Source organism: Nipponia nippon, unplaced genomic scaffold (assembly GCF_047370975.1).
Source record: "Nipponia nippon isolate SJK-2023a ecotype South Korea unplaced genomic scaffold, ASM4737097v1 scaffold_3, whole genome shotgun sequence".
Taxonomy (NCBI): Eukaryota; Metazoa; Chordata; class Aves; order Pelecaniformes; family Threskiornithidae; genus Nipponia; species Nipponia nippon.
Window position 1 is genome coordinate 111,101,624 of NW_028262347.1, and position 24,857 is coordinate 111,126,480.

At 62.1% G+C, this 24,857-nt stretch overlaps 3 protein-coding genes across 5 annotated transcripts in view; 2 read left to right on the forward strand and 1 right to left on the reverse strand.

Moving 5' to 3' along the window:
* The first annotated feature begins 1,333 nt into the window (after positions 1-1,333).
* Positions 1,334-15,934, forward strand: LOC104012664 (prominin-1-A). The gene is made up of 26 exons (XM_087766040.1): positions 1,334-1,350; positions 1,650-1,869; positions 2,921-3,071; positions 4,355-4,416; positions 4,624-4,829; positions 5,273-5,393; positions 5,527-5,590; positions 5,990-6,079; positions 6,360-6,550; positions 6,642-6,716; positions 7,034-7,097; positions 7,361-7,520; positions 7,788-7,940; positions 8,407-8,530; positions 8,689-8,780; positions 8,989-9,073; positions 9,193-9,336; positions 9,591-9,662; positions 9,873-9,962; positions 10,093-10,146; positions 10,510-10,590; positions 10,913-10,981; positions 11,078-11,167; positions 11,424-11,536; positions 12,797-12,814; positions 13,217-15,934. Exons 1-26 carry the CDS (start codon positions 1,334-1,336, stop codon positions 13,266-13,268), a joined length of 2,658 nt encoding a protein of 885 aa, XP_087622166.1. The 3' UTR covers positions 13,269-15,934.
* Positions 15,935-16,079: 145 nt separating this feature from the next.
* On the reverse strand, positions 16,080-20,136 carry HPS6 (HPS6 biogenesis of lysosomal organelles complex 2 subunit 3). Its single transcript, XM_087763823.1, has 2 exons — positions 20,003-20,136; positions 16,080-19,726 (listed from the first exon to the last, which is right to left on the reverse strand). Exon 2 carries the CDS (start codon positions 19,709-19,711, stop codon positions 17,252-17,254), a length of 2,460 nt encoding a protein of 819 aa, XP_087619949.1. The 5' UTR covers positions 19,712-19,726; positions 20,003-20,136; the 3' UTR covers positions 16,080-17,251.
* Positions 20,137-20,356: 220 nt separating this feature from the next.
* ARMH3 (armadillo like helical domain containing 3) overlaps positions 20,357-24,857 on the forward strand; it is a 129,504-nt gene continuing 125,003 nt past the window's right edge. Inside the window, exon 1 of one of the 3 annotated variants that reach the window (XM_087763829.1) lies at positions 20,357-20,538. In XM_087763829.1, coding sequence (XP_087619955.1) covers positions 20,486-20,538 — 53 coding nt within the window. In that variant the 5' untranslated portion in view covers positions 20,357-20,485. Of the gene's footprint in view, positions 20,543-21,336; positions 21,539-24,857 lie in introns of those variants that run through there. The other 2 variants (XM_087763825.1, XM_087763827.1) reach the window with 2 other exon arrangements.

Sequence of the window (24,857 nt, forward strand, 5' to 3'; positions counted from 1 at the left end):
CTGGCCCCAGAGATGGCATTTTGTTGCCTCTCCTGGGTGGGCGGTCTGCGGGCAGCCGGGCTCAGCCCCCAGCTGTGGGGACACAGTGGGATTAAACTGCAGGTGCCTCATCCAGTGCAAACCCCCCCAGCCAAACATGCAGGGCAGGGAGGCTGCGGCCGTGGGTAGCGCTGGGGCGAGGGCAGATCTGGCAGCAGTGGGGGGGAAAGGGATGTGGGGGAAAACAGGCTCTTAAAATAGAGCTGATGCAGCAGAGGGTGGGGGCAAGATGGGCCCGCATCTTCAGAGCAGGGGGACAGGGACAGGGCTTGGGTTGGCATCTGCACCAAGGGATGTCACCTTGCCATCCCTTCGCGCCTGTGCGTGATGGGAGCTCGTGGCATGGTGAGCCCGTGGCGTGGTGGCACCCCGGGCTGAGATGTTGGCGCCCTCGCTCCTCAAGTGCACCGGGCTCTGGCTGCCTCAGCGGGATGCCTGGGTTGGAGGGGAGCAATCCCCTGGAAGGCAGGCAGGGAGGGAGGCGGGCGCTGTGCCATGGCACAGAAGAGGCAGGACCAGCAGCAGCCAGCCACCGATGCTCCTGGAGAAGTCACTCCATGAAGCATCCCAGGGATGCCTGGCTGGATCCTGCCCATGTGTGGCTGTGGGAGCTGGGCGCACACCAATTTGGGGGAGCGCAGCACTGAGGGCAGCCGGCCCCATCCTACGTGGGGTCCCTGGTGCCCGGCTGCCCCCGGGAGCTGGCAGAGGGTCCTGATGCAACACTTTGATGATGGTCTGAGCTGGAAAGCTCAAAGATGCCCGTGAAACCCCCAAACCTCCCTCCCCACATCAGCCCCAGCACCGTGAGAAACTTGCTGAAGTTTCTGCTTCTTATTTTTTTTTCTTTTTTGAGGAGGGGGCATCTGCGTCCTCTGCTGCCCTGCCCCAGCACCAGTACCGAGCCGGAGAGTCCCACACGGTGCCACGGCACCCAGCACGGGCCAGGCCAGGAGGAAACCCCGCGGCAGAGCTGCCTTCCTCCCCGTGCCACCTTCGCCCGAGGTCACCGAGAGCAGCGATGCCTGCTTGTGCCGGGGAAAGTTAAGCAGTAACCTGGGAGGTGGCAGCCGGCAAACCTTTGGTGCTGGGGGCCGGGAGCCCGGCTGTGCAAGGGACGTGGGGGTACGGCTCACCCCGACTCCCCGCTGGTGCCTGTCTGAAAGCACATTGTGCCCCATGCGGGGACACGGGGCTGGGGGCACCGGCTGCACCGGGGAGGGAGGTGGGGAGGTGCGGGGCACGGCTGAGAGCTGGCATGGGGGCACGGTGGGCAGCGTGGGTGGCTCTGGGCATGGGGGCCGTGGCAGGGTGGGCTGCTGGAGGGGCCAGCACGGGCAGTCCGGCAGTGCGAGGGCAGAGCTGGGGCTCTGTGGGGCAGAGGAGGGGGCATCACCTGGGCGTGGGACAGAGGGGCTGGGCACCGGGGGCAGGGGGCTCTCCCGGGCGGGACGGGGCAGGGGCTGGGGTCTCTGGGGGCAGATGCAGGGTACTGGCGTGGGACGGGGCAGGAGCAGGGGACCCTCCGGGGCAGCCGCAGGGTGCTGGGGCAGTTTGGGGCAGGAGCAGGGGGCCCCCCGGGGCGGAGGCGGGGGGCTCCCTCCCGGCAGAGGCGGGGACCGTGGCGGCCGCAGGGCCCGGGCAGACCCCGGGGGACCGGGGCGGAAGGGGCGGCCCCCCCCGGCCCTGCCCACCCCTCCCGGGGCCGCCTCCGGTGCGGAGCCGGGCCGGGCCGGGCCGGGCCGTGCCGGGGAGCTCCCGCCGCCGCCGCCGCCGCCGCCGCCGCCCGCCGGGACGCGACCGCCGGGGCACCCGCCCCGCGCCCACCGGGTGCGTCCGCGGCACCACCGGGAGAGACCCCCGGCCCTCCGCACCCCGCCCCCGGCTGCGGCTGCCGGAGCCCCGGCGGGACCCCGGCGGCGGGGCGGGGGCTGAGGACCACGGGGCGCTGGCGGGGGTAGAACCACGCGTGGCTCCCGCGGCCTGGGGAGCCTCCTCGGCGGGCGGGGAGCGGGGGATGGAGCCGGGCGGGCGCTGGCAGACCTCCAGCCTTGGAGGAGAAATCCCGTCTGGGGGCCCCTGAGGCTGTCCCCCGCTCGGGGGGACCGGGGTGCCTGTGGAAAATGCCGGGTTTGCTGCAATGCCCCGTTTGGGGAGGTTTTTTAAATGCAAAACCTGTTTCTGTGGCCAGAGCTGGTTTGTGCTGAAACTGCGGCCGGCCCAGTGCATCCCAACCCAAAGGGATGCAGGTGGTGCCGGGGTGGCGCAGGCGGGATGGCTGCCCTCGGGATCACCACGGGTCACCCAGCTCCTGGGTCGGGACGGGAGGAAACCAGAAGGGGCACGGGAGCTCTGCGGAGGGTGAGGAGAGGGGGTTCTCCCCGGTGCCTGGGTTGGGACGGGTTGGTGGTGACCCTGATCCGGGTATGGAGAGGCGGCCGGGGTGGCTGGGTGCCAGGAGGGGGCAGGGGCAGGGTGGGGCCATCCCGGCACCGCCGCCTTCCCCGGCAAGCAGCTTTTCAGCAATCGCAGCTGAAACTTAAACAAACCATAAAGCCCTGGTGCTGGCAGTGTGTGGCTGCGCCCTGCGGCAGGCGTGGGCGCACAGAGGTGCCGGAGGACAGGGTAAGCGCTTCGTCCCTGCTTCATCCCCGCTTCATCCCCCAAAACCCCCTTGGTCTCTCGTGGGCATCTCCTCCCTGGCCCCCACCCTGCCGTCCCCAGGACTCCCCATCCCTCCCCGGTGCTCTCCCCAGCTTTTTCCTTCCGGGCAGGAGCTGGCAGGTGCCTGATTTTTTCTCCCCGCGTTTCCTGCTCGGAGGCGGGACAGGCCGAGCGGCCCTGCGCTCCAACGACACCGACAGCCCCTCTCTGTGCCCAGGTGCCCTCCAGAGCCGCTGCGATGGAGCTGGGGAACATCTCGCAGCCCGTGTATGGCCCTGGCCCCGAGGCGCCGGGGAGCAGCACGCCAGGCTTGGTGGGGATGGTGCACGGCTTCCTGCGGCTGGTGCAGCCCAACGCGCTGCCCATAGGTGGGTGCACGGCAGCAGGGAACTGGTAATGGGGTGTGGGGGGGCTGCTCAGAGCTGTGGGGTCCTGGGTGAGCCTAAGCCCTCCTGCTCTGGTGACTGTCCACCCAGCATTTAAATGCCAGGGTACTGGGTTAGGAGGGGTCTGGAGGAGGGATGGAGTGGGGTCCTTGAGGATTCCAGCTGTGTGCTGCCCGTGTCCCATCACAGCTGGGGGCCAGTCCCAGGTGAGCCCCAGGACAGGCTTTGGTGGTGGTGCCACCTTGCAGGGTCCTGCCCCGTCCTCCCTCTGAGCATCATAATCCCAGGCCCCAACGAAAGCTGCAGAGCAAACCCTGCGCTGCCTGTGAGTTCGCAGGGTCCTTGCCTGGCTTGCAGCCCTCTGTGCTTGCAGGTGACAAGGTGTGCCTAGGCAGGACCCGGCTCAGGGCCACCAAGGCAGCGTGTCCCAGTGCCAGCGCCCGCACAGCAGTGCTGCAGGCACCCCCTGCGCACCACCCTGCTTGCCAGCACCCACCCTCCCTCCTTCGCCTCCCAGGGGATGTGTTGCTGGCACAGCTCTGCCCCAAAGTGGCTGCAGGTTGGCATGGGTGATGCCAGGACCCTGAGGCTGCTTGATAGCCCCAGGGCAAGTGCTGCCCACTTGGGAGGGGGGTTTGCCACTCTGGCTGCTGGCACTTGTGCTTCCTCCTTTGCCGGGCTCAACCCCTGCTCGGCAGCAACTTGCTGGCAAACAACGTGGTGGCTTTGTGGCCTTGTTTGTGTCACACAGATGCTGGGGTACAATCACACAGCACCGTGTGCCGGCACAGCTTGTAATGAAGCCGTGGGTCATGGGCAGGGCAAGCCCTGGGGATGAAAGAGACAGCGGTGTGGGGGGACTTTGTCCCAGTGCCCATCCCATGCTAGCAGTGCCCATTGGGTGACTACCTCGGGCAGGAGGGCAGCCCGAGGGCAGCCATGGTGGTTGTCAGAGCACCTCGCCCGAGCCTGCCCCCCTGTGCCCATTGGGACAAGGACCCCATTGCTCCGTGGACCCCTGGGAGCCTGGGGGCTGGTGGTGCTTTTCCCGGGTGCCAAAGGGCTGTGCAACACGATGGCTGGGGAGGGACAGCTGGAAGGGAGAAATGTGCCTGGCACTCACAGCTGCTCTGAGCGGCAGCGCTGGAGGTGATGTCCGGAGCTGGGAGCCCCTCTCTGGGGTGAGCAGGGTGTGGGGCCCTCCTGGAGAGCCCCCCCCAGGGTCCAGCACCTGCTCACGACCCTCTCGGCTCCTTGTCTCCCAGAACTGATTGCAGATTTTGCGCAGCCCCAGAGCGAGGAGGCCATTGAGGAGCAAGTCCAGGAGGTGAGTGGGCAGCCAGGGCAGGGAGCTGGCAGCCCCAGACCGTGGTGGGCCAGGGGATGTGGACCGGTGCTGCTCCAAGGCTGAGCCCTGGGTGCTGGGCAGCAGCAAGGGGAGATGTGCCCCGTGGGGGGCCTGGAGTGGGCCCTCGGAGCTGGGGGGCCTTCAGGGATGCCAGCACTATGCTGCCTCTTGTTCTTCCTCTCCTAGCTGCTGCTCTACGAACTGGGTTTCCTGGTCTGCATGGCCATCGGGCTCCTCTTCATCATCCTCATGCCCCTGGTGGGATGGTGCTTCTGCTGCTGCCGCTGCTGCGGGAACTGCGGGGGCCGCATGTACCAGAAGCAGGGCCGGCGGATGGGCTGCCGACGCTGGGCGCTCTGGGCCTCCGTCCTGCTGGTCTCTGCTCTCCTCCTGTGAGTGCGCTGGCTGGGAGGCTCTGGATGGGACCCGAGGGTGGGTGGAAACGCCGGCGCTTGGCGGCCGTGCCAGGAAGCTGCCATTGTTCACAGGAGCAGATCCCAGCACGGCGGGACAAAGGAGAGGAAGCGGCGGCGGTGGGGAGCTGGCCCCGGGGGGCTGCGTGTTGGCACGGTGCAGACCCTTCCCGACAGCTTCGCTGTGGGGAAATGTGGGTGCACCAGGCACCGGGCTCCCCTGTGCCTCAGTTTCCCGTGTCCCTCCTCTCCAGTCCCTTGGTTGTGTGCACGGCACTCGCTGGGATGCTCTGGAAGGGGGGCTCAGCGCTGTGCTCTGCACGCTGCAGCCTGGGGTTGGTGCAGGTGGATTTGGAGGGTCCTGGGGGGGAGCACTGGGACCAAGCTCACCACGCGCTGACCCTGCCACCCTTCCCTTGCAGGGCTGGTGATGTCTGTGCCTTCATCAGCAACGCCCGCTTCTCCCAGGCCGTGTCTGGCACCTTCCCCAATGTCAACAACACCCTGGACAACGTCCGCACCTACCTGGCCTCCATCCCCCAGGCACGCCTGGTCCCCCCACGCCGGCTGGGGTGCCTGATGGGGGGCAAAGAGCCCCCCTGGGGAAGGGTGACAGTGGGGCTGGAGGCGGGGAAGGGTCCCCACCCGCACTGACACCCCATCTCTGTCCCTGCAGCAAATCAATTTTATCATCGACAGCAGCGACGTCACGCTGAGCCATGCCAACCGCAGCCTCCAGGGTGAGGGTGTGCGGCAGAGGGGGGGCTGGGGCACCCTGGGGGTGCTTGAGGAGTGGAGGTGGCTGGGGGTGCTGCAGATGGTTGCTGACCCTGGGGGCCACTGGGCTGGTTCTCACTGGGTGTCTAAAGGGAGTGGGTCTGGGGGCTCCTCCAGGCTCCCGCTCTGCTCCAGCTGCTGCTTTTCCCCATTAAGGCTCCCCTCTGGGAGGGTGATGCAGGTGCTGGCAGGGTGGGGGGGTCCTCTCTGTCCACCTTGCCTGGAGGGTGCATGTGGAATGGGGTCCTGGAGGGGAGTGTCAGTGTTTTCGGCAGCTCTCCTACAAGCCCTGGGGTGCTCAGGGCAGCCTGGTCCCGCTGCTGGGGATCCTGTCATTGACACCGTCTCTCCCGTCTCCACAGACATCGGGCCCAACCTGGGTGGCATGATCGCCTCGGGCATCAGGAGCAGCACGGATGGGGCTCTGGGATCCCTCCAGAGCCTTTTGCAAGGTAGCAGCCCCATCCCTGGGGGGCTGGCAGGGCCTCAGAGGGAATTCAGGGGGACGCTGGGGCAGGTGCATGACTGGGGGGCTCCAGCAGGTTTGGGTAAGGCCCCCAGGGAGGGGAGGTCCATCTGGCCACTCCAGCCCCAGCCTGGGGCAAATGCTGGGACTTTGGGGAGGGTGCCCCTACGTTGCTTTTTTGGATGGGTCCCTGAGGCTCAGCTGGGTGAGCACAAGCCCCTGCCACGTTGGCAGGATGAGGCCTCGAGCCCCCGCTCTCTCCCCAGGGATGGAGATGCTGGCAGCCGCCTTCGGCAGCATCGCCGGCACTCGCTCACACCTCGAGGAGCTGCAGAGCAACTACAGCCAGCGGCTGACCGGCCTGCGGGACAGCCTTAACCAGACCCTGCGGCGCTGCGGCCACCCCTGCGACAACGTGTCCCTGGACGGCCTCGCCTTCAGCTCCAACTTCAGCATGGTGAGGAGGGGCAGGGTGTGGGACAAGGGGACTCCCTGCAGTCCCTTTCCCATCCCCCCGCAGCCCCCTCACCCCAGGTTCTCCCCTGCAGATCCCCAGTGTGGAGCAGCAGCTGGAGGCACTGGGTGATGTGTCTGGCTCCAACATATCAGCCGATTTAGAGAAGGTAAGGGGTCCCCACCACACCCAGGCACAGGGCTGGGTGCTTCTGGCGCTGCTGGGGCTGTGCTGCGAGGGGTGGCTTGGGAAGAGCCCCGCTGGGAGTTCATTGCTGTCACATGGAGGAAAGGGCTGGCTGGAGGTCTGCCTCGGCCAGAGCCTGCCCGCTGTCCCCACCACCCCCGGGAGCTGGCGTGGTGGACTGGGTGCTGCGGGGAGCCAGGCTGTCCTGTGCCACTGGGATCTGGGGATGGAGGGAATGTGCCGCTCAGCCCTGGGCTGCGGGCAGGGACGTGAGCTGTATGTGTGCCCCCCCGGACACAGGTTAACAGCACGCTGGACAAGACCCCTGCCGAGGTGCAAGAGCAGTCCCGGGATGTGGTGACAAGTAAGCAGGGCTTTGTGCCCCATCTGCCGAATTCTCCCTCTCCCAGGGCTCCCTCTTCCTTTCTCACCCCATCCCTGCCTGGAGACATCCCCTGCTGCCTGCAGCCCTGGCTGTCCCCAAGTGCCATCACGCTGATGCCATCCTTGGCCACGACTGCCCCCTTCCCATCCTCTCCGGGTCCCTGCTGCCCCAGGCTTGCCTGCCTCAGGCAAGCAGGACCTGGGCAGCAGCTTGCAGTGCCAACCTGTCCCTGTCCCCTGCAGAGACCCAGGACCAGCTGGGCCTCATCGGGCGGGAGGTCAGGAGCCTGAAGGAGCAGTTGCCGCTCCTGGACGTGGAGGAGAGCGTTGGGGCCTTTGTGGGCAATGCTGTATCGGTGCTGGAGGAGTACAGGGAGCCGATGATCACCTTGGATAGGCTCAGGTAGGTGAGGGGCTGCTGCATCCCCCGGCTCCCTTGTCTGGAGAGGCTCAGGCTCTCGATCCTCCAGTTGCTGGAGGTGGGGGCTTACTTGGTGGTGGGGCTGTGGGTGCAGGGTAGCCAGAGCTGTGCCTTGCAGCCACCCGTGCCCCTTCCCTGCCGGGGTGCCTGGGGGCTTTTTCTTCCCCATGAAGGCAGTTGGTAGGATGCTGGGCACTGCTCAGGGTGCCAGGTGCTGCTGCCTGGCTCCCGCCCCTCCTCTTGCCCCAGGTGGCGTGTGTGTGCCGTCCTGTGCTGCATCGTTCTGCTGGTGGTCCTCTGCAACGTTGTCGGGCTGCTGCTGGGGCCCCTGGGGCTGAAGGAAAGCGTGCTGCCCACGCAGCGCAGCAGCCTCTCCAACGCCGGAGGGAACTTCTTCATGGCGTGAGGCTCCCTTGGCTGCCGAGGATGTGTGTGGGAGCGGTGGGATGGGTGGGCAGGGCCGGCACAGGGATGCTCAAGCTCCTAAATCATCAAATAACTGCAGCTTAATGGCCTGCCCCATGGCAACTCGCCGTGCAGGTGGTAAATGCAAGGGTAAAACACGGTGCCAGCGGAAGGTGTTCGAGCGGAGTCCGTTCACCCCTTGCCAACGGGGGCCTGGCAGCATGTGCATGGTCCCGTGGCTCTGCGGGCGGGTGGCTTGTAAAGCTGGGGGAAGCCACACCGGGGCCTGAGCCCCACAGTGCAGCCTGGCCAGGCTCCGGGGTCTGAAGGCAGGGTAGAGATGTGCCTGTAGGAATGGGGGTGCTTCCTGGCACTGCCAGGGGGGCAAGAGGTGTGCAGGCTTTGGGCTTCCCAAGCTGGAGGCATCAATGCCTGGGTGCTGATGGCATTTCTGTTCTGGCAGAGGGGTTGGCTTCAGCTTCATCTTCTCCTGGCTGCTGATGCTGCTAGTGCTGATTGCCTTCGTGCTGGGGGGGAACATATACATGCTCGTCTGCGAGTCCTGGCGCAGCCAGCAGCTCTTCCAGGTGAGCTCCCCATGGGGACACAACCCTGCCCAGAGCCACCACCACCTTTTCAAGGACTGCTGGTGGAGAGGAGGCAGTGCTGGCTGGTTTGGGATGCTCTTCCCAGGTGTTCTGCCCTGCACCATGTCTAGTTTCTCCATCTCTTCCTTTGCTCTCAGCTCCTGGACACCCCTGGCCTGATCCCTGGCTTCAACCTGTCGGAGCTGCTGGGCCAGGAGGGCAGCACAGCAAACTTCTCGGACATGTACAGGTGGGTCCTGGTTCCAGCGCCGCGTCTTTGGGGACAGATATGGCTGCTTGGTGCCCTCGGATGCTCCCTGGGATGGGGGCAGCTTGCCCTACCTGCCCTGGCTGCAGGCAGGCATTGATGCCAGGGAAGGAGGGAGGTGTGACTTGCTCGTATGGGTGAGGGGTGGCCCTTGCCTGCCCCCTTTCAGCCCCGTGCCACCCTCCTGCAGGCAGTGCCAGCAAGACGCTGCCCTGTGGCAAACGCTGCACCTGGACCAGAGCGTGTCCCTGGACGAGCTCTTGAACATCAGTCAGGTGAGCGCAGGGGTGCTGGGGTCCAGGGGGGCAGAGCTGGGGGTGCAGGGCTGGCGCTGGGGGGGGGGACAGTGAGGGGCTGGCACTGTGCCCCATCATGGCTCCCCTCACCCTGGCAGTACACAGGAGAGATCTCGAAGGCCTTTGAGAAGATGAACATCACCCTCAGCCCCATCTCGCTGCTCACCCAGAGACAGAGAGACTTGCTGCTGAATGCCAGCCGGGCTGGGCAGCCCCCCGACTTCACCCCCACCCTGGAGCAGGTGGGCTGGGGGCAGCCTGGTGTTGGGATGCGGGGGTCTGGATGCGCATTGAGGGGGTCCATTGCCCCCTCCCCTTTGCTGCTGTGGGAGTCCCACTGCAGGCTCCCAGCGTGTCCCCTGCCATCCATGTCAACCCTTGGGGCAACTCCTCTACCCGGGAGGCCCTGGCTCCACTCTGCCCCATGGGGATGGGGTACGGCCCCCCTGTTAGCCCTGTGTCCCCAGTCTTGCGGCTCTGTCTCTGTCTTTTCCAGCTGAACCAGAACGTGACCCAGGGAAGCCTCCCAGATCTGGCTGCAGAGCTGGAGAAGCTGGCAGATGAAGTGGTGAGAGACCCCAGCACCCCGGGGCCATGGCCACGCTGTCCCCAAAGCCACTGGCTGCGGGGGCTCCTCCGCAAACCTGCCTGGGTGCTGAGGGGAGGCAAGGCCCTTCACCCTCGCCCAGCTCTTTTCTCCAGCCCGGCCCCCCATCAGATGGCTGTGGTGGGGCAGGGACCCCGTGCTGGGGGGCACCTCTGACTGCAGCTCCTCTAGGGCGTCAAGGTGAAAGAGGAGCTGAAGGCTGATGCTCGCAAGCTGAGGGAGCTGGACAAGGAGATGCAGACCAGCTTCTCTGCGCCACTGGTGAGCGATGCCGGGGTGGGAAAGGTCCTGGGGGTGCTGGCTTGGGCTCCCCCAGAACTCAGAGCCTGCTGGTGGGGTCTTGGCTGAGCCATGGGGTCCACGCCTCTGATCCCCCTCTCTCCATCCCCAGCAAAGCCTGAAGGAGAACATCCACTCCGTGCAGAGTGGGGCTGTCCAGCTCGAGGTAAGCGGCACAAGGGGGCCTCCTGAGGGCACCCCACTCTGCGGCGCCCTGCAAAGCGGCTGTGAGGTCCTGCAGTGGAGATGGTTGGGGCTAACCTGCAGTCTGGGGGGCTGGTGGCTGCTGTGGGACTCCCCAAGCATGCACTGTAGGGGATGCTCATGGGGCAGAGGGAGGGGGCCCACGCCAGGGACCCTGCCAGGCGCAGGCTCCCTCCACCCGAGGGCGTCACACTACCAGCGTGTGACTGCTGGGGACACCACTGCTCAGAGATGCTGCGCCCCAGGGATTGCTGCTGGGCAGGGTGGGGGAGATGCGGGGACCCCACTTCCCCCATCACGCTGCTGAGAGCACCTTTCACCCCAGGCACAGACCAAAGCTGCGCTGGACAAAGCCAGTGAAACCCAGGAGTTCCTGGAGAGGGAGACGGCAAACATCATCAAGAACGTGAGCTCCCCTTGCCCTGCTGCCGGGCCACCTGGTGGGAATGTGACCGGACCCCCACACCAAGACCTACCTCTGTGCAGGGATGCCAAGCAATCTCCAGCTGCTCTTCATGCCCTGTTGTCTTCCCCGGGGGTCCTCTGCACCCCTGGGTGCCCCCTCCCCTTATGGCACCCCAGGAAAGGCGCTGGGGCAGGGCAAGGCTTGCAGCCCCATGGCTGCTGGGTTGAGGTGGTCTGACAGCCCTGATCCTGACACAGAGGGGACGTGGGGCATGGAGTGGGCTGGGGGCGCAGCACCTCCACTCTCTGCTTGCTCCCCCCAGGAGACGTGGGCCTTCCTGGAGGAGCTGTTGGGCTGCTTTGAGACCTACATCTCCTGGGCCAAGAGCAGGGTGAGTTGAGCCTTCCTCGGTGGGATGGTGGGAAGGGGAGGATGGGCTGCAGGGTTCTGGGGACACTGACATGTCCTGTCCCTACCATGTCCCCAGCTGACAGGAGATGTGGCACGTTGCAAGCCCATAGCTCAGACCCTGGATAATGTGGAGGCCATCACCTGCGACTACATCCTGGACTCTCTGGTGAGTGGGGCAGCAATGTGTGGGGTGACGTGTGTGTGTGGGGTGGCAATGAGGTCCCCTTGTCCCCCTCTTGCACAGGATGAGGGGTACTCATCCCTGTCCCGAGCAAGCAGAGCTCAGCAGCAGATTGCTGTGACTAAAAGCAAAGGCCAGGCTGCGAGAAGGGGTGGGTGGGTGGTCTCTGGGGGGGGTCTGGGAGAGGAAGAGGCTCTCCCAGTCACTGTCTGGGCCCTGATGGCTCTCCCCCCGCACCCAGAACGCCTTCTGGTTCAGCCTGGGCTGGTGCACCTTCTTCCTGCTGCCCAGCATCATCCTGGCTGTCAAACTCGCCAAGTTTTACCGCCGCATGGACATCGCTGACGTCTACCGGTGAGGAGCCACCTGCCCCCTGTGACCATGCTGGGCCTGGGGTCCCCCCGCACAGTGCAAACCTCCCCTTCATGTGCCCCGTGGGGCTGATCCTAAAGTAATGCGGGCTGGGGGGGGACCAAGGAGGTGGCTTGGGACATTCAGCCTCCACGGACGGAGACGCTTTGGAGAAGAGTGTGGCTCTGCTCTGCAACCCACCTTTGGGCAGCTGAAGGTGCATGTGACGCCCCCCTCGGAGGAAGGAGCCTGGCTTGCACGGCACAAGCTGCAGCCCCCAGCCTGGTTTGGGGGTCGCCACTGGACTTGCTCCAGCTTTGCACCATTTTTTGTGCTGGGGCCCCAAAACAGGAGCGCAGCTGGATGCTGCGCAGAAGCAGCGCGCTGCAGGGTTGGTGTCACTGCCACGAGGGTGCAGTGTTCGCTCGCATGCCCGTGGCCACCGGTGGCCTAGGGCTGCCCCCCAGCCCTCTGGGACCCTTGCCCTGTCCCTCCAGGGCCCCTGACTGGCAGCCCCACCTCCAGCACAGCCGCCGACCCCTGAGCGGTTTCCAGTTGGATTTCCAGCTGCTGAGTGCTACGGCTTGGCCCCGTGGTGCAGCTGGTTTGTCCGGGATTCCTCATCCCCAGCCACTCTCCTGCCACTCCTCTGCTCCGGGGTTGCAGTCGCTTGGGGAGCCGGGGTTTCCAGCACCCTCGTGCCCAGCGTGGCCCCAGCCAGCCTTCCTCCCCTTGCCTGCCCCACTCCTCCTCACTCTGCGCCCTCGCTCTCCCAGGACCCGCGCTGCGGTTGCGCGTGGTGTGTGCAGGACATGGCGCTGAGCCGGGCTGAGCCCTGCCTGCAGCGTGCCTGGGGTCCCCACCAGTGCCTCCGGCGCCTTTCAGTTCCCCCTGCAGCCGGCGGCTGCGCTGGCTGGAGACACGGGCTCAGCTCTCAGGGAAACTTGGGGGACCTGAAATCGTGGCACGAGGGAGCTGTGTGGCACCGAGCCGGCGAGCGTGGGGCCCTGCTCTGCCTGCTCGGGGAAGGAGCAGTGATGCTCTGGGGGCAGCAATGTTTGGGGGGGGCTGTAGGAGCCTGTGCTCTGTGTCCTGATAGGGCAGCTGGGATGGAGGGGACCATAGCGCCCTGCAGCCCCCCATATTCTCCCTGTGTGCCCTGGGGGAGACCCTGTCCCACCAGGAGATGCTGGGCTGGTGGGCTGTCCCAGGAGGCATTGTCTTGCCCCACTGACATTGTCCCCTCTTTTTTCTCCCCTCCAGGAATGAAGAGTTGGAGATGTAAGTAGCAGTGCCAGGTCCCTGTGTGGGGCGGGGGGGCAGCTTCTGTGGCATGAGGGGGGACAGGGTACAGAGGGAGGGGGGTGAGGAGGGGAACAGGGCAAGTGCAGGCCAAGGAGGGTGCTGCTACCAAGGGAGGAGTGGGAAGATGGGACCTGTGCAGCATAGACTGTTCTGGGGTCCCCCCATCACCTTCCCACACTCCTCAGTTTGGGGGTGCTGCTGCTCCCAGCCTCCTCCAAGCCAGCAGGGTATGTGGGGGTCTCTGCACCCTCTTTCCTGTGGGGCTGGGCCACAGAGGTGGGATGATGTTTGGCCTCCTCAGTGCATCCTAGGCTGTTCCTTGCTCCCCTCTGTGGCTGAGGGGGGGGGTGTGTGACACAAGTGACCTTGGTTTTGCAGGCCACCCACGTTCAACTTCTACAAAATCCCCCGGCCGTCCACAAGGCATTAGCCCCTGTGGCCCAGAGCACGGGCACGGAGGAGATGGACACAGCTGCCCCATCTGCTATGCTGGGGAGCAGGTTGGGACCCCCGGCTGAAACCCCCTCCCCAGTTCCCAATATGTGATGATGCCCTGGTCTGTGGGGGAGGGGGGCTGCCCCTTGCACTGTTCCAGGTGGGACTTCATCCTCTCCCGACAGACCCCATGGGCTCAGGGCAGCCATGCCACCGCAGCCTCTGCTCTGCTGGCCAGCAGGAACCTGCTCACCCAGGCCCCTTGCTTGAACGATGTGACTATTTATTTTTGCAGGGAGCCTGGCTTTTTCCAAGACTGTGATTTTTTTTTTTTTTTGTGCCAAACAATAAATGGGGTGTTTGTGTGCACTGCAGGCATGTCCGGCTGCGATGGAAGGGCACGGGGAGGGTTCCCCACTGCTGGCACAAGCTGGGGCTGTGCCTGGGACCAGAGGGTTCTTGCCAGGGTCCCACAGCCAGCTCTTGGAGTCCTGACCCAGCCCATGGGTCGCTGCAGGACCGCTGTTCAGCATCGCCGGGGCTGAGTGATGCTCTCCTCACCGGGCAGCCCTCTGCACCTGTGGCTGCAGAGGTTCCAGGTCGTTCCCTGGGAAAAGCCATGCTGAAAGCCTCCTGTCCGTGAAGTGTCCCCACCAGCGCACGGGCACTTCCCAGTGCCCTCTGGCGACCCTGCTATGTGTCATCTGTGCGTTTCCAGTGAGTTTATGGGGTGCCTGCAGCCCACACCTCCCTCTCCCTACTGGGTACAGCGGCATGGGGACTTTCAGCGTCCACCCCTGCGTGTCCCACACTGCTGCATGGCACAGATGGGCACAGCGAGAGCTGCATGCACAGATAAGCCGCAGGGAACTTGGTCTGCACCCACGGTGGGGCGGGTGCAGGTGTTGCTTTGTGCTGCTCCTTGGTGCAAGCACAGGGACCATCCTGAAAGCTGGGTCAGGCACAGGGGATGTATGTGAGCAGCTTGACTCATTTCCTTCGTTGCAAAGTCCAAGTCTCTCTGGAGCGAGCGACAGGGCCAAGCTGGCCAGCTCGCCCTCCACTACGTGCATCTGCTTTATTGCTTTTTTCCATTTGCCTTCAGATCTTCTAATCACTACTTTTTCCTTCAGGCGTTATCTGAAGCTGCACTGGCCTTACCTCCTGCTATCTCCCCCCAGCACCCGTCTTGACCGCAGAGAGCCCTGTGCTTGCCTATCACCCAGCTGAATCTGTCCTGTGTGGTGGCTCAGCCCATTTCCCCCAGGGATGCCCACCCTTTCTGGTCCTCGGGGTGGGATTTCCTGGCACCCCCTTGGCGAGCATTTAGCTTAGTTTTGTCTCCACTTGCTCTGCTTTTACTCTCCCCCACCCTGAACCCTCAACCTCCCGAGCTGTGACTGTTCTGTGCTCACCTAGGGGCCGCGTGTGGAGGTTTCCATCCCCAAGCCGTCCCCACCACACAGCGTCCTCCTGCTCCTCTGCTTCCTCTTCCCTTGCTGTGCCTCGGGGACACCAGCCCGTGCAGGACTGCTGCTGGCTTCAGTTTCTGCTCCCTGGCTTTGCGGGCACTGCTTCCTCCCTGCTCCCCTCTCTGCTCAGCGGCCAGCTGCGGCCTTTTCTTCTCTGCAGAGCTAGCGCTGGGAGGCAGGGAGCTTGACCCTCCTTGTTTGCTGCGTCACCGTGGCCACCTGCATCCAAACCCAGCCCTGGCCATGAAAATCTCCCCCCAGATTACTGCACAGCCTGTGCCAAGGCGTGGGGCTTGCTCTCAGCAGCTCCCCATTCAGCACTGCCCCAGGGCAGCATCCCAGGCCATGGAGCTGTGGCTCTGAGAGGGGCCTGGGTCCATCCTCCTCCTCCTGAGCAGCCCTGGGAGTCCCACAAGAGCAGCATCAGGCAGGGCCAGCAGCTGCTCGGGGAAGAGATGAGGATGGCTCGTTGCAAAATGCCCACAGCGGCTGCTGCCGGCTCTCCTTTCAGGCCAAGCTCTCTCCGCGCATGAGCACAGCTGCCAGAATCCACTTCCCTTGTGCGGGAGGGAAACTTGCAGCAGCCCACCGCCACAGCACAAGGCCCACCATAAGGAAGGTCTCATTGATAACCAGCCAGCCTCTAGAGAACTGTTGCAGCAGTTTCTCTTCCCTTTTGTTAGACTTTTTTCCACCACAGGGACTTTCTGCAGCCGAGCCCTTGTCTGGGGGACGCCTTGTCGCATCTTTACAGTGGTTTGACAAACCACGATCCCTCCAACGGCAGCTCTCCCACTGCGTGCCCAGGGCAGCAGCCTCCCGCCGGGGCCAGCCTGGTGCTCCCTGTTGCTGGTTTTCCAGCCAGGAACAAAGGAACAAGTTGCAGCTCTCGAGAAAAAATTCTCCCTTCCTCAACCCTGCAGCCACAACTCCCCCAACAAGAAGCCTCGATGGCCTTTGGTGGGTGCTTATGGCACCAAGCAGCTGCAGAGAGGATGGGAGTGAAGCCCAGGTAGGTCTTCTTGCTCCTAGCAACATGTGGGCTTGCCTTTGCTGAACCATGCAGTGCCTGGGATGGCCCTTCTGGCATGGACACCTGCCTGCCGGTGCAGAGTCCTGCCTCCATGGCTTCGTAGGGGTAAAGGGCTGAGTGCCGTGGAGGGAATGGGCTGTCCGGGCACAGCTAGATCTCCAAGCCCAGCACGTACTAGTGGTGAGCCATGCTGGGCAGTACCATGGTGAGTTGAGCTTGGCCACTTTTCACCAGAAGCGAAACGAAACTGCCCTCTTACTGAGAGTCTGCATCCTCAAAACATCCACCACTACCCCAGCACTGCTTTAGGAACCTTTATTTTTAAAAGGAGTCTTCCACGCTTCACCCCACTCTCAAGAGGACTAACGCAGGTGAATCTCCCCCATCCCATCCCAGCCAGGCTCTGCCAGCCCGGCGAGGCAAGAGCCAGCTCCTTCACACCACAGCCCCCATGCTGGGGCAAAGCCACAGCCGGGGTCTCTCTCCCGGAGGAGGGGGCCAGGCAGTGAGCACCGGAGAGAGGCTGGAACCTGGATCTTCCTGCACAACTGCTCTCAAGTTACACTGACTTTGCAAACAGAGGCACAATATGAGCCAGACAACCCTGACAAAGCCCCTTTGTGTGCAAAGGGCAAAGGTAAAGGAGATGGGAACAGAGGGCCCGGGTGTCCTGCAGCATAATCTAAGCTTCCACAAAGGAAAGGGAGCAGCAGGGCCAGCCCCAAGCTCGCACAGGCTGCTGCCAGCTTCTCAGCTCAGAAGAGAGTTTGGGTACCGTCTGGGATAGAGAGATAAGGGAATTAGGCTGCTCTCTTCAGCTAAGTAGCTGCAATCAGTCACAGCTACAGGACTGATCCCAGAGGAATTGCAGCGAGACAGCATGCAGAGTGCTGCAGCTGCCAGCGTGTGTGCTGGGACCCCCAGTACCATGGGGCTGCGCCACGCTGGCATTTAGCGTCTGACTGAGCCCAGAGCAGCAGGACTCGGTGACCCCACTGCAAGAAACATGCCCAGTTTCTCACAGGCAGAGCTTGGAGGCAGCACCCAACCCCCTGAGCAGAGAATGGGAGGTGGGAAAGACTGTGTGCGTCCCTGCCCACCACTCCTACAGGATCAGGGAAGCAGAAGTTAGAAAGAAGCCAAGCAAACCAAAACCAAAGTGCTTTGGGCAGGGAGTAGTTCTGTAGTTCCATAGTGCAGCCAGCACTTTCATCTGCAAATGCACCAGGCACTTGCTCCTCCACTGGGGCGCACGCAATTGCACTTGCCAGAAATAGCCAGAAAGCCTGCCCTGGCTTCAGATGAGATCCCCCAACCCCAGCCACTCAACAGACCCTTCGAGATGCTGCTGCAGGGAGGCTTCAGAAAGCAGCAGGCTTCTGTACTGCCAGGCAGGGCAGGATTTCCTGGACTGGATGTGGATTTCCCCTCCTCATGCACCCAAGGCTTGGGATTCCGTTGTGCTTCCCCCCTTCACGCAGTGTCACCCTGTACCAGCGCCGAGGCGGAGGAAGTCCTTGCCGTGGGTGGCTGAGGGGCATCATCGGCCACTGCTTTTGAGGGGATCTTGTGCTCTCGGGGTGGGGTAGGAGGGGGGAAGATGGGGCTCTGCAAGGCATCCGAGTACATCTCGTCCTGGACACAGGGACGCTGCACAACCCTTTGCAGCAGCGGCTTGAGCAAGCCTACAGTCAGCTGGTTCCCCTCGCTGGAGAAGGGCGCTGGGTCCTCCTGGGAGCGAGGGAGGTGCTGCAGGACCACGGTGAGGATGTCGGAGGCAGTGAGCTCAGCGGGGCACAGTGACCACAGCATGTCCAGATAAGGGTCCAGCTCCCGGTGCTGGGCAAACTCTGCCAGCAGCGTGGTGAATATCTCCTTGTTAAGCAAGGGGCTGAGCTTGGAAAACTTCTCTGCCACCTCCACCACCCGCTGCCACTGCTTGAGGCGGATGAGAAGGTGCAGAGCTTGCAGCACGGCCTTAGGCCTCTTGCTGCAGAGCAGCAGTTCAAGCTCCATCTCATCATCTGCCTCGCTCCGCTTGTTCTTCCTGGCCAGTACTCCCAGCGCTCTCTTGTACAGCGGCACCCGTCCCTCTGGGCCCTCCTTGCTGCTGTATGCCCAAGAGATGCTAATGTACTGCTGGGTCAGCTCCACAAAACTGGGCAGCCACTTGGGTTTGAACCTCAGGAAGGAGGCGCAGATGAGCTCAAAGAGTGGGACCACCCCATTCTGACCCACCTCCTCCTGCTGTGGCCCTCCCAGGACCTTCTTCCACACTTCTGGGGTGGCCCTGGCTACCAAGAGGCCGTCCCCATTCTGCTGCAGCTGCAGGCAGCTCCTCGTGGCCTTCCAGGCAGCCTTGGGGAAGGAGGCAAAGACAGAGTTCAGGTACGCCAAGTTGTCCTTGTCCATGTCAGAGTGCAGAACGCGGCTGACCTCCTGCTCCACCAGCTCCTCACAGTAGCTTTCCACCTCACTCTCTGGGGCACACACCACACAGGTCTTGAGCAGCTCCAGGCTCATGTAGCTCTGCAGCTCCAGGCTCATTGTGCTCAACAGCTTGGCATAAGTCTCTTGGAGGCCTCGGGCTGCCTTCTGTTTCTGGCGGAGGCTGTGCTGCAGGATGGCAGCGAGGGCCACGGGAGCCTGGAACACACCACCTTTCTTCAACTTCTCCACCGTCAGCTTGGAGCTGCTGAGGCTCCTCCTCTGGTAGTATCTGCAGGCCTCCTCGAACACCATCTCCACCAGGCACGGTTCAGGCCTGCTGCTGTCCTCAGGTTTGGAGAAGCTAAAGCTGTAGATGCCAGTTTGAGTGAGGAGCTGGATGCTGTCCTCCTCTCCCGGGGACTCCAGGAAATGCACCTCTTTCATGCTCAGGATTTTCTTTTCTATGAGCCTTCCACTGTTCTGGTCGATGAGGTACAGGACCCCAGAGAGCACACAGGCCAGGATGCTGCCAAAGGTCTTCAGCTGGACAGGACTTCCTTGGGCGAGGGGACCCCCCTCCAGGTCAAAGACATGCCTCTGTGTCCCATCTGGCTCCACCATGTTCACAGCACCCTTCGTGCTCACCAGCAGCAGACCCCCACTGTTGGACACAGCAGAGGTGTGAATGTCCAGGGGTGCCAAACCTGAGAGAAGACCCACAGAGCCCAGCAGGAGCTTCCTGAAGTCCGACTCGCTGCTGGAGTGCAGCACCTTCCTGTGGACAAAGCCTGCAGAGGGGGCTGTGATGGTGAGCTTTGCCTTCTCGGGATGCCAGACAAGGAGGAACTTAGAAGTGGTGGCAAAGCTGGCAGCGGCAGGCACCAGGAAGATGTGCTGGGGGGAAGCCAGGACCTGGTACTCAGGGCTGTTGTGCAGGACTATCCTTACGGTGCCCAGCCGCACGCCTTGCTCCCCCACCTCCAGAGCCCGGCTGCAGATACAGAACCTGAAGGCACACTTGCTCATGTCCGAGTGGGCGTCCAGGGGAGGCCTCTCCTCACACCACACCAGGCTGGCTCCCTGGCTGCACACGGAGACGATTCGTGCCCGGGCACCCTGGCAGAGCTCCAGCGTCTGCAGCAGCTGCCAGCCCACAGCCACCACGAAGTGCCAGACCTCGGTCCGGCCGTGCTCCCACACAATGGCCAGTACCCAGGAGCCCCATGTCAGAGGGCTCTGCAGGAAGAGCAGTCCCACAAGGGCTGGCTGGGGCGGCTGCCAGTTCCTCTCCAGATCGGCTCCGCCGATGCCGTGGCGCTGGAAGGCCACCACCCGGGGCAGGGGGGGCGGCCGGCTCTCCTGCACGACCAAAAGGTGCTGCCCGTCGGGGCTGGACTGGACGCGGCTGGGCTCTTCTCCCTGGCACAGCAGCTCCTGCAGCCAGTGGCCTCGGCTGAAGTCGCTGAAGTCGGAGACCTGCCGCAGCATCCCGGCCGGCTTCATCTCGGGGCGCCCGCCCTGGTCACCGAGAGCATGCACCAGGCCGAGCAGGGGCACGGAGCTCCCGCTGCCACGCAGCCCCCGCCCAGGACCCCCCGCCGCCCCCTCTTCCCCACGGTCCCCGGAGCCCCTCCGACCCCCGGGCACCCTCCTCCCGCGGCGAGCCGGTTGGGCGGGCACCAACCCCCCGAGGAACCTGCCGCACCCCCGCCTCCGCCCGAGGGGAGCCCCCGCTGCCCCGCCTCCCCAGGCACCCGCGGGACCCCCCTCCCGCCGGCCCCCCGCGGGGCCTACCTGCCGCGGCGGCTGCCTGCCGGGGCCGGGGCCGGGGCCGCCCCTCCGCCGGGGCCGGGCCGGTGGCGGCTCGGCTCCTCGGTTCGGCAGGACGCGGCGCTGCGCAATCACGAGGCGGCGGGCTTCCGGGCGGAGCCGCGCCGCGCCGGCCCGGGCCGCCCCTCTCCTACTTCCGTCGCCGGTGCGGGGAGGGCGGCGGGGCCGCGGCCCGGGGGCGGCCGCCTGCGAGGTCTCGCAGGCGGAGGGGCCATTCTTTACCGGGGGGGGTGGGTGCGTCCTCAGGGAGAGGCGAGCTCCGTCCGGCCCGGGGAGGAGTCTCCCCGCCGCCGCCCTTGCCCGCCCCGCCTGCGGCTGCCGCTGGGAACCGATCCCGGGGCCGCCCGGGGAACCGGCGGGCGGGGAGACCCGGCGCTGACAGCACCCCCCACCTACCCGGGGCGCCGGCGGCGTTAGGACCGCGCGGCGCGGCCGCCCTCGGGGCGCATGCGCGGCGCGGCCGGCGGCGCCTGCGCAGTGGGAAGGGGAACGGCGCGCCCGCAGGTAAGGGCTGGGGATGGGGGGGGGGACGCGGCCCCCCCACCCCGCGGGGCCAGGCCACGCCCCCCGCCGCCCCTCCTCAGCGGCGGCCCCGGCCCCGGCCCCGGCCCCGGCCCCGGGCGGGCGGCACCGGGGCTCTGCCGCCCCGGGGGGGATCTCTGCGGGGCGGGGACGCTGCCCGCCGCGAGTGGGCCTCACCCGTGAACCGTCTCCTGCCGGCGGCGCCCGGCCACCCGCTGGCCGCGCCGGGGTGCGCCGCAGGCCCGGCTCTCGGCGGCGCTGGGGGCTTACCCCGGCCCTTGCCGGGGGGCTGGGGGGCGGTGAAACCCGCTTTGCCGCAGCCCCTTTCGCGGGCCGGTGGCCCCGGGCTGTGTCAGGGCCCCGGGCTGTGTCAGGGCCCCTCGCTGCCCGCCCTGCCCTGCCCGGGGCCTGGCCGCCCCCTGGGAACTTCGCGGCAGCCGCTGCTGAGGGAGCTGTCGGCCCTGTCCGCGCCTGCCTGCAGCGCTGCCGTTACCGGTAACGACGCGTTACCGCCGCCTTGCCCCGGCGGGTGCCTGTGGGTGCCGCGCAGCGAGCGCTGCCTGGCCCGCGGAGGCCTGGCGCGATGGCCGGCGCTGCCCAGCCCTTTGGCTCTGCCGGCGCAGCTGCTGCTGGGCCGCGGCGTCAGCCGGCTGCTGGAACGGCTCGGGTTCAGGCTAGCCCTGTCTAGAAACAGAACGAGCAGGTCCTGTTCTGTTATCATTGCTCATCCTAACGATCTGGTTGACCTCACCCCCGTCCTACAAGCACTTGTATCGGCACAGCAAAGGGGAGCAGTAAACAGTGGTAAAGGAGTGGGAACTTGTTCTGTTTATTATGCTGAAAGCAGAGGCAGCTTGCTACCTAAGCAAGCTTGCAGCCTCAGTCAAAACCCTGTTGCGTATGCCACTGTAAGAAAGTTTGCTCTTCAGCAGAGGCTGTAATCTGAATATATGATGAGAGCCAATTCGGGCTGAGCAGGTGGGTGGAATATGCAAAGCAAGAAGATAATTTGGATCATTGCAATATGCGGTGATTGCAGTTCACCAGCTGTTTGAGCTCTGGTAGGAAGTGTGACAAAAATTTTTAAGAGGAATTTTGGGGGGGGGAAAGGACATCAGTTGGTTTTCCAATAGCCTAATCCTCTGCCTGTGTCACGTAGGGCACTTTTTGCTGTGTGCAAAGAGACTGCAGGCGGGGTATATACAGCGTAAAACTGTTAAACAGTTATTGGCTAGCATGCACAAAAGAAACAGCGAGGCTTTAATGAGCTGCTAGGCTAAGCATTCATCTGCTCACCGCCCCTGCTAACACACCAGGCAGCCACGCAGACATCCCTCAGGAGGGGAAGGGTCAGCCTCTGCAGCCCAGAGTTGCTGAGTTGCTATGTTCTGGCTCCCTGGTGTTTTTTGGTTTTTTTTGTTTATTTGTTTTAGGACTTGTACCTTTTTATGTTTGCATTTTTCCTCCTGAGTGCTTGTGCAACTAGTGGTCCATATCTCAAAAACGTTACCTCTCTGCAGCTCTACCTTTCTTATCTTGGCGTGGCTCTACTGTGCAGCTTCTTAGAACATAGCAGCTTCCTCAGAAGTCGGAGTCAAGGTCATGCAGCTGCGCTGCATTCAGCCCGGGCCTTGGATCCACACTGACAGCTGAAGCCATGGGAAAAGGGCAGGGGAAGGTTGCAGGGAGAGTGTTTTTCTTCAGAAGGAAGACATCTGAAAAGGTCTCCGAGTGGCATGAGCTTTTAGGTGGGAGTGTAGAGGCAGTGCGGAATGTTTCATGGTGAACTAGGTGGGATGGATTCTGAAGGGCTTGAAAAGTGAAAACCCAAAGAGACTTTCTGACACGAGAGAGCTGGGCATTGTAGCCAGGAATACGGAAAGGAAGCGTGATGAAATGAAAAAATTAATTTGGAAAAATGGTGTGAACAGATGGAGGTGGAAGCATGTGATGCTTGTCTAGATGGACTTGACAGGAAGAGGCTTAATTAGTTGATGGTGTGAAGTTGATGGATTGGGTGTTATTTTAACTGGACAGATAGAAATGAAAGGCAATTATGGATGAAGTATTAAAAATGTAGCTTGGATGTTATTCTTTTATATAGTTGCTAAAGCAGGGGTAGTGTGAGGTAGTCTGTGGCTGTATCTGCATTAGGAAGTTGTTTTTCCTTTTTTTTTTTGTTAAGGGGGGAAGAACAGGCCAGTAGTGGTGTAACTTTAGATTGTACTATGTGGAAGCACATACACCACTACCGCTCTGAGCGGGATGGAGGGACTTGCTAGTAAAAACACATGTACTGGGACTGTGCTGGAGACTGTGTTGCTTGGTACTGTGGAAAAAGAAGTAGGGTCTATGTGGGTTTTTGTCATCAGCACACCCTCAGAATGTATTTCTTGTTCTATACTGAATGAAGGCACCTGGAAATTCTGCCAGATGGATCCAAGGCTTGTGTGCTGTGAGCATTACTGTTTCCCTTGTTGGTGGGTTGGGCACCTCACTGTTGTAAAGGGAGGTACAGTCTGAGCAGTTTTCATTCCAATGGACAATATAGAAATAAGGTTGTATAGAACAGATGAAATACAAAAGCAGCGTGGATGTACTAGCACATACTGTAACCACCAATGCAGGAGCTGGCGGAGAATAAGCTGCAAAAGGGCTTACAGCAGGAATTTGGTCATGATGGTTGCTAAAGCCGTGACCAAATCTAGCCCAACGTGTTCTTCCTCTCTCTGTTTTCACTAGTGGTCCTGCCAGGCTGCTGCTGGGTGGTCCTGGCGGTTTTAATACTGGAGCCTGAACTGGGTCAAGGCACTGTCTATGCAGTGGGATTCATAAACTCTGGTGCTGGGTGCAGCCTGTCTACTGCTCCCAGTGATGGATGAGTGCTGGAGCCTGTGTTTTAACTGCCTGTTGCTCAGGTCCAATATTGACTCTGCAGATTCATCATGTGGATTAAGTGCAAGCTTCTCTTGGAACTTCACTGAAGAGTTTAAGGACTACTTGGTTTATAACATGTTGCTATAGAAGCTTTAGGTTAACTTTTAGGCAGGGGTTTATCCCCCTCTCTTGCACGATCAAGGTAATTTTTGAACAACTTTCCTTTAGACTTGAGTGATATACCTGCAAAATACCTTGAAAGGCAAAGCGTAATCACACTGGGTCCCAAGTGCATGCAGTTGGTGGTGGGGGCAATTACTAGCCTTGAAGTATTTAAAGAAGCGAGTCCAATCTTAGTAGCAGTGGCAAGTCAAGGGACGTTGGATTCTAAAAGCAAAAGTATCTCAGTTCTTATTCAGAGTCTTTATAAATATTGATTGAGGTTCAGGGCTTTGGCATTAACAAACTAATATAGATTACATCATTTGCAGTACCTTTTTCAGACAGGGAATAAATGGTTTGCCAAGTAAGTCAATATGTGAAAATACCATTTTATGTCATCTGTTGGTTTTATTTTTTTTATTTAGCCAAGATGTGTTACAGTATATTTTTTGAGGGGTCTACACTGAAAAAAATACACTTATTCTTGTTTGGTTGTATGTGGGAGTTGTGTATATGCATCTGTAGTCTTGAAAACTTTCAGGTTTGTTAGCCTAGGCAATTAAATGCAAAATACAGTGCTCAATGTGCTGCATGCAAGATTACAGAAGTTACAAGTTTTGGATCCTGATGTCATTATAGTGTAGACGTGCATTAGTGTTATGTTCTCTACAGTAGTATTTTTGCTATTATAAGATGATCTGTGGAATAATGATAAGTCTGTCGAGGAGCTGAGTGACAGTGTGGAGCAGCTTTCAATGTGCACAAGTCTGAGCCAATCTCAGACCCAAAATGTCAGGTTCGTTTTTCCTGTGGATATTCTAATGAAAAACTAACAGAGATGCGTTCATCGGAATGTCACGTGTGGCTGGAATATCTGCTGTGAGTTCTGGAATGAAATGGAAAGGAGGTGGATGGCTGGATGTGCTCATCCCTTTCTTCCTGACTGGATCAGCTGATCCCGGGGTTGATGACAGATAAAGTAAGAGTCTGCCTGAACTTCTGTCTGCCGTGGCTTTTATCTTCCTGCCTTTGAGCTGCCAAGACTCGTGCTCTGTCGAGGTTTCTTTTAGTCCCAGATGAAGCATCTTGGGTCTTCTGCTGCGCAGCGAAGTACTTGCTGTTCTACAAATCCACATGCGTGTGCTCCTCGTGGCCCTGAGGGGTGGCTCTCCTCTGCAGTCGGTGACTACGGCAGGATTCACTTAGCCTCATCTGTTAATGGGACTGACCTATTGACAGAATAAATTATCCATTTGAA

Coding starts and splice junctions, on each gene's coding strand:
- HPS6 (XM_087763823.1), bottom strand. CDS start 19,711: ATGAAGCCGGCCGGGATGCTGCGGCAGGTCTCCGACTTCAGCGACTTC.
- LOC104012664 (XM_087766040.1), top strand. Junction 9,337..9,590: donor TCACCCCCACCCTGGAGCAG/GTGGGCTGGGGG, acceptor TGTCTTTTCCAG/CTGAACCAGAACGTGACCCA. Junction 10,147..10,509: donor GTGGGGCTGTCCAGCTCGAG/GTAAGCGGCACA, acceptor CTTTCACCCCAG/GCACAGACCAAAGCTGCGCT.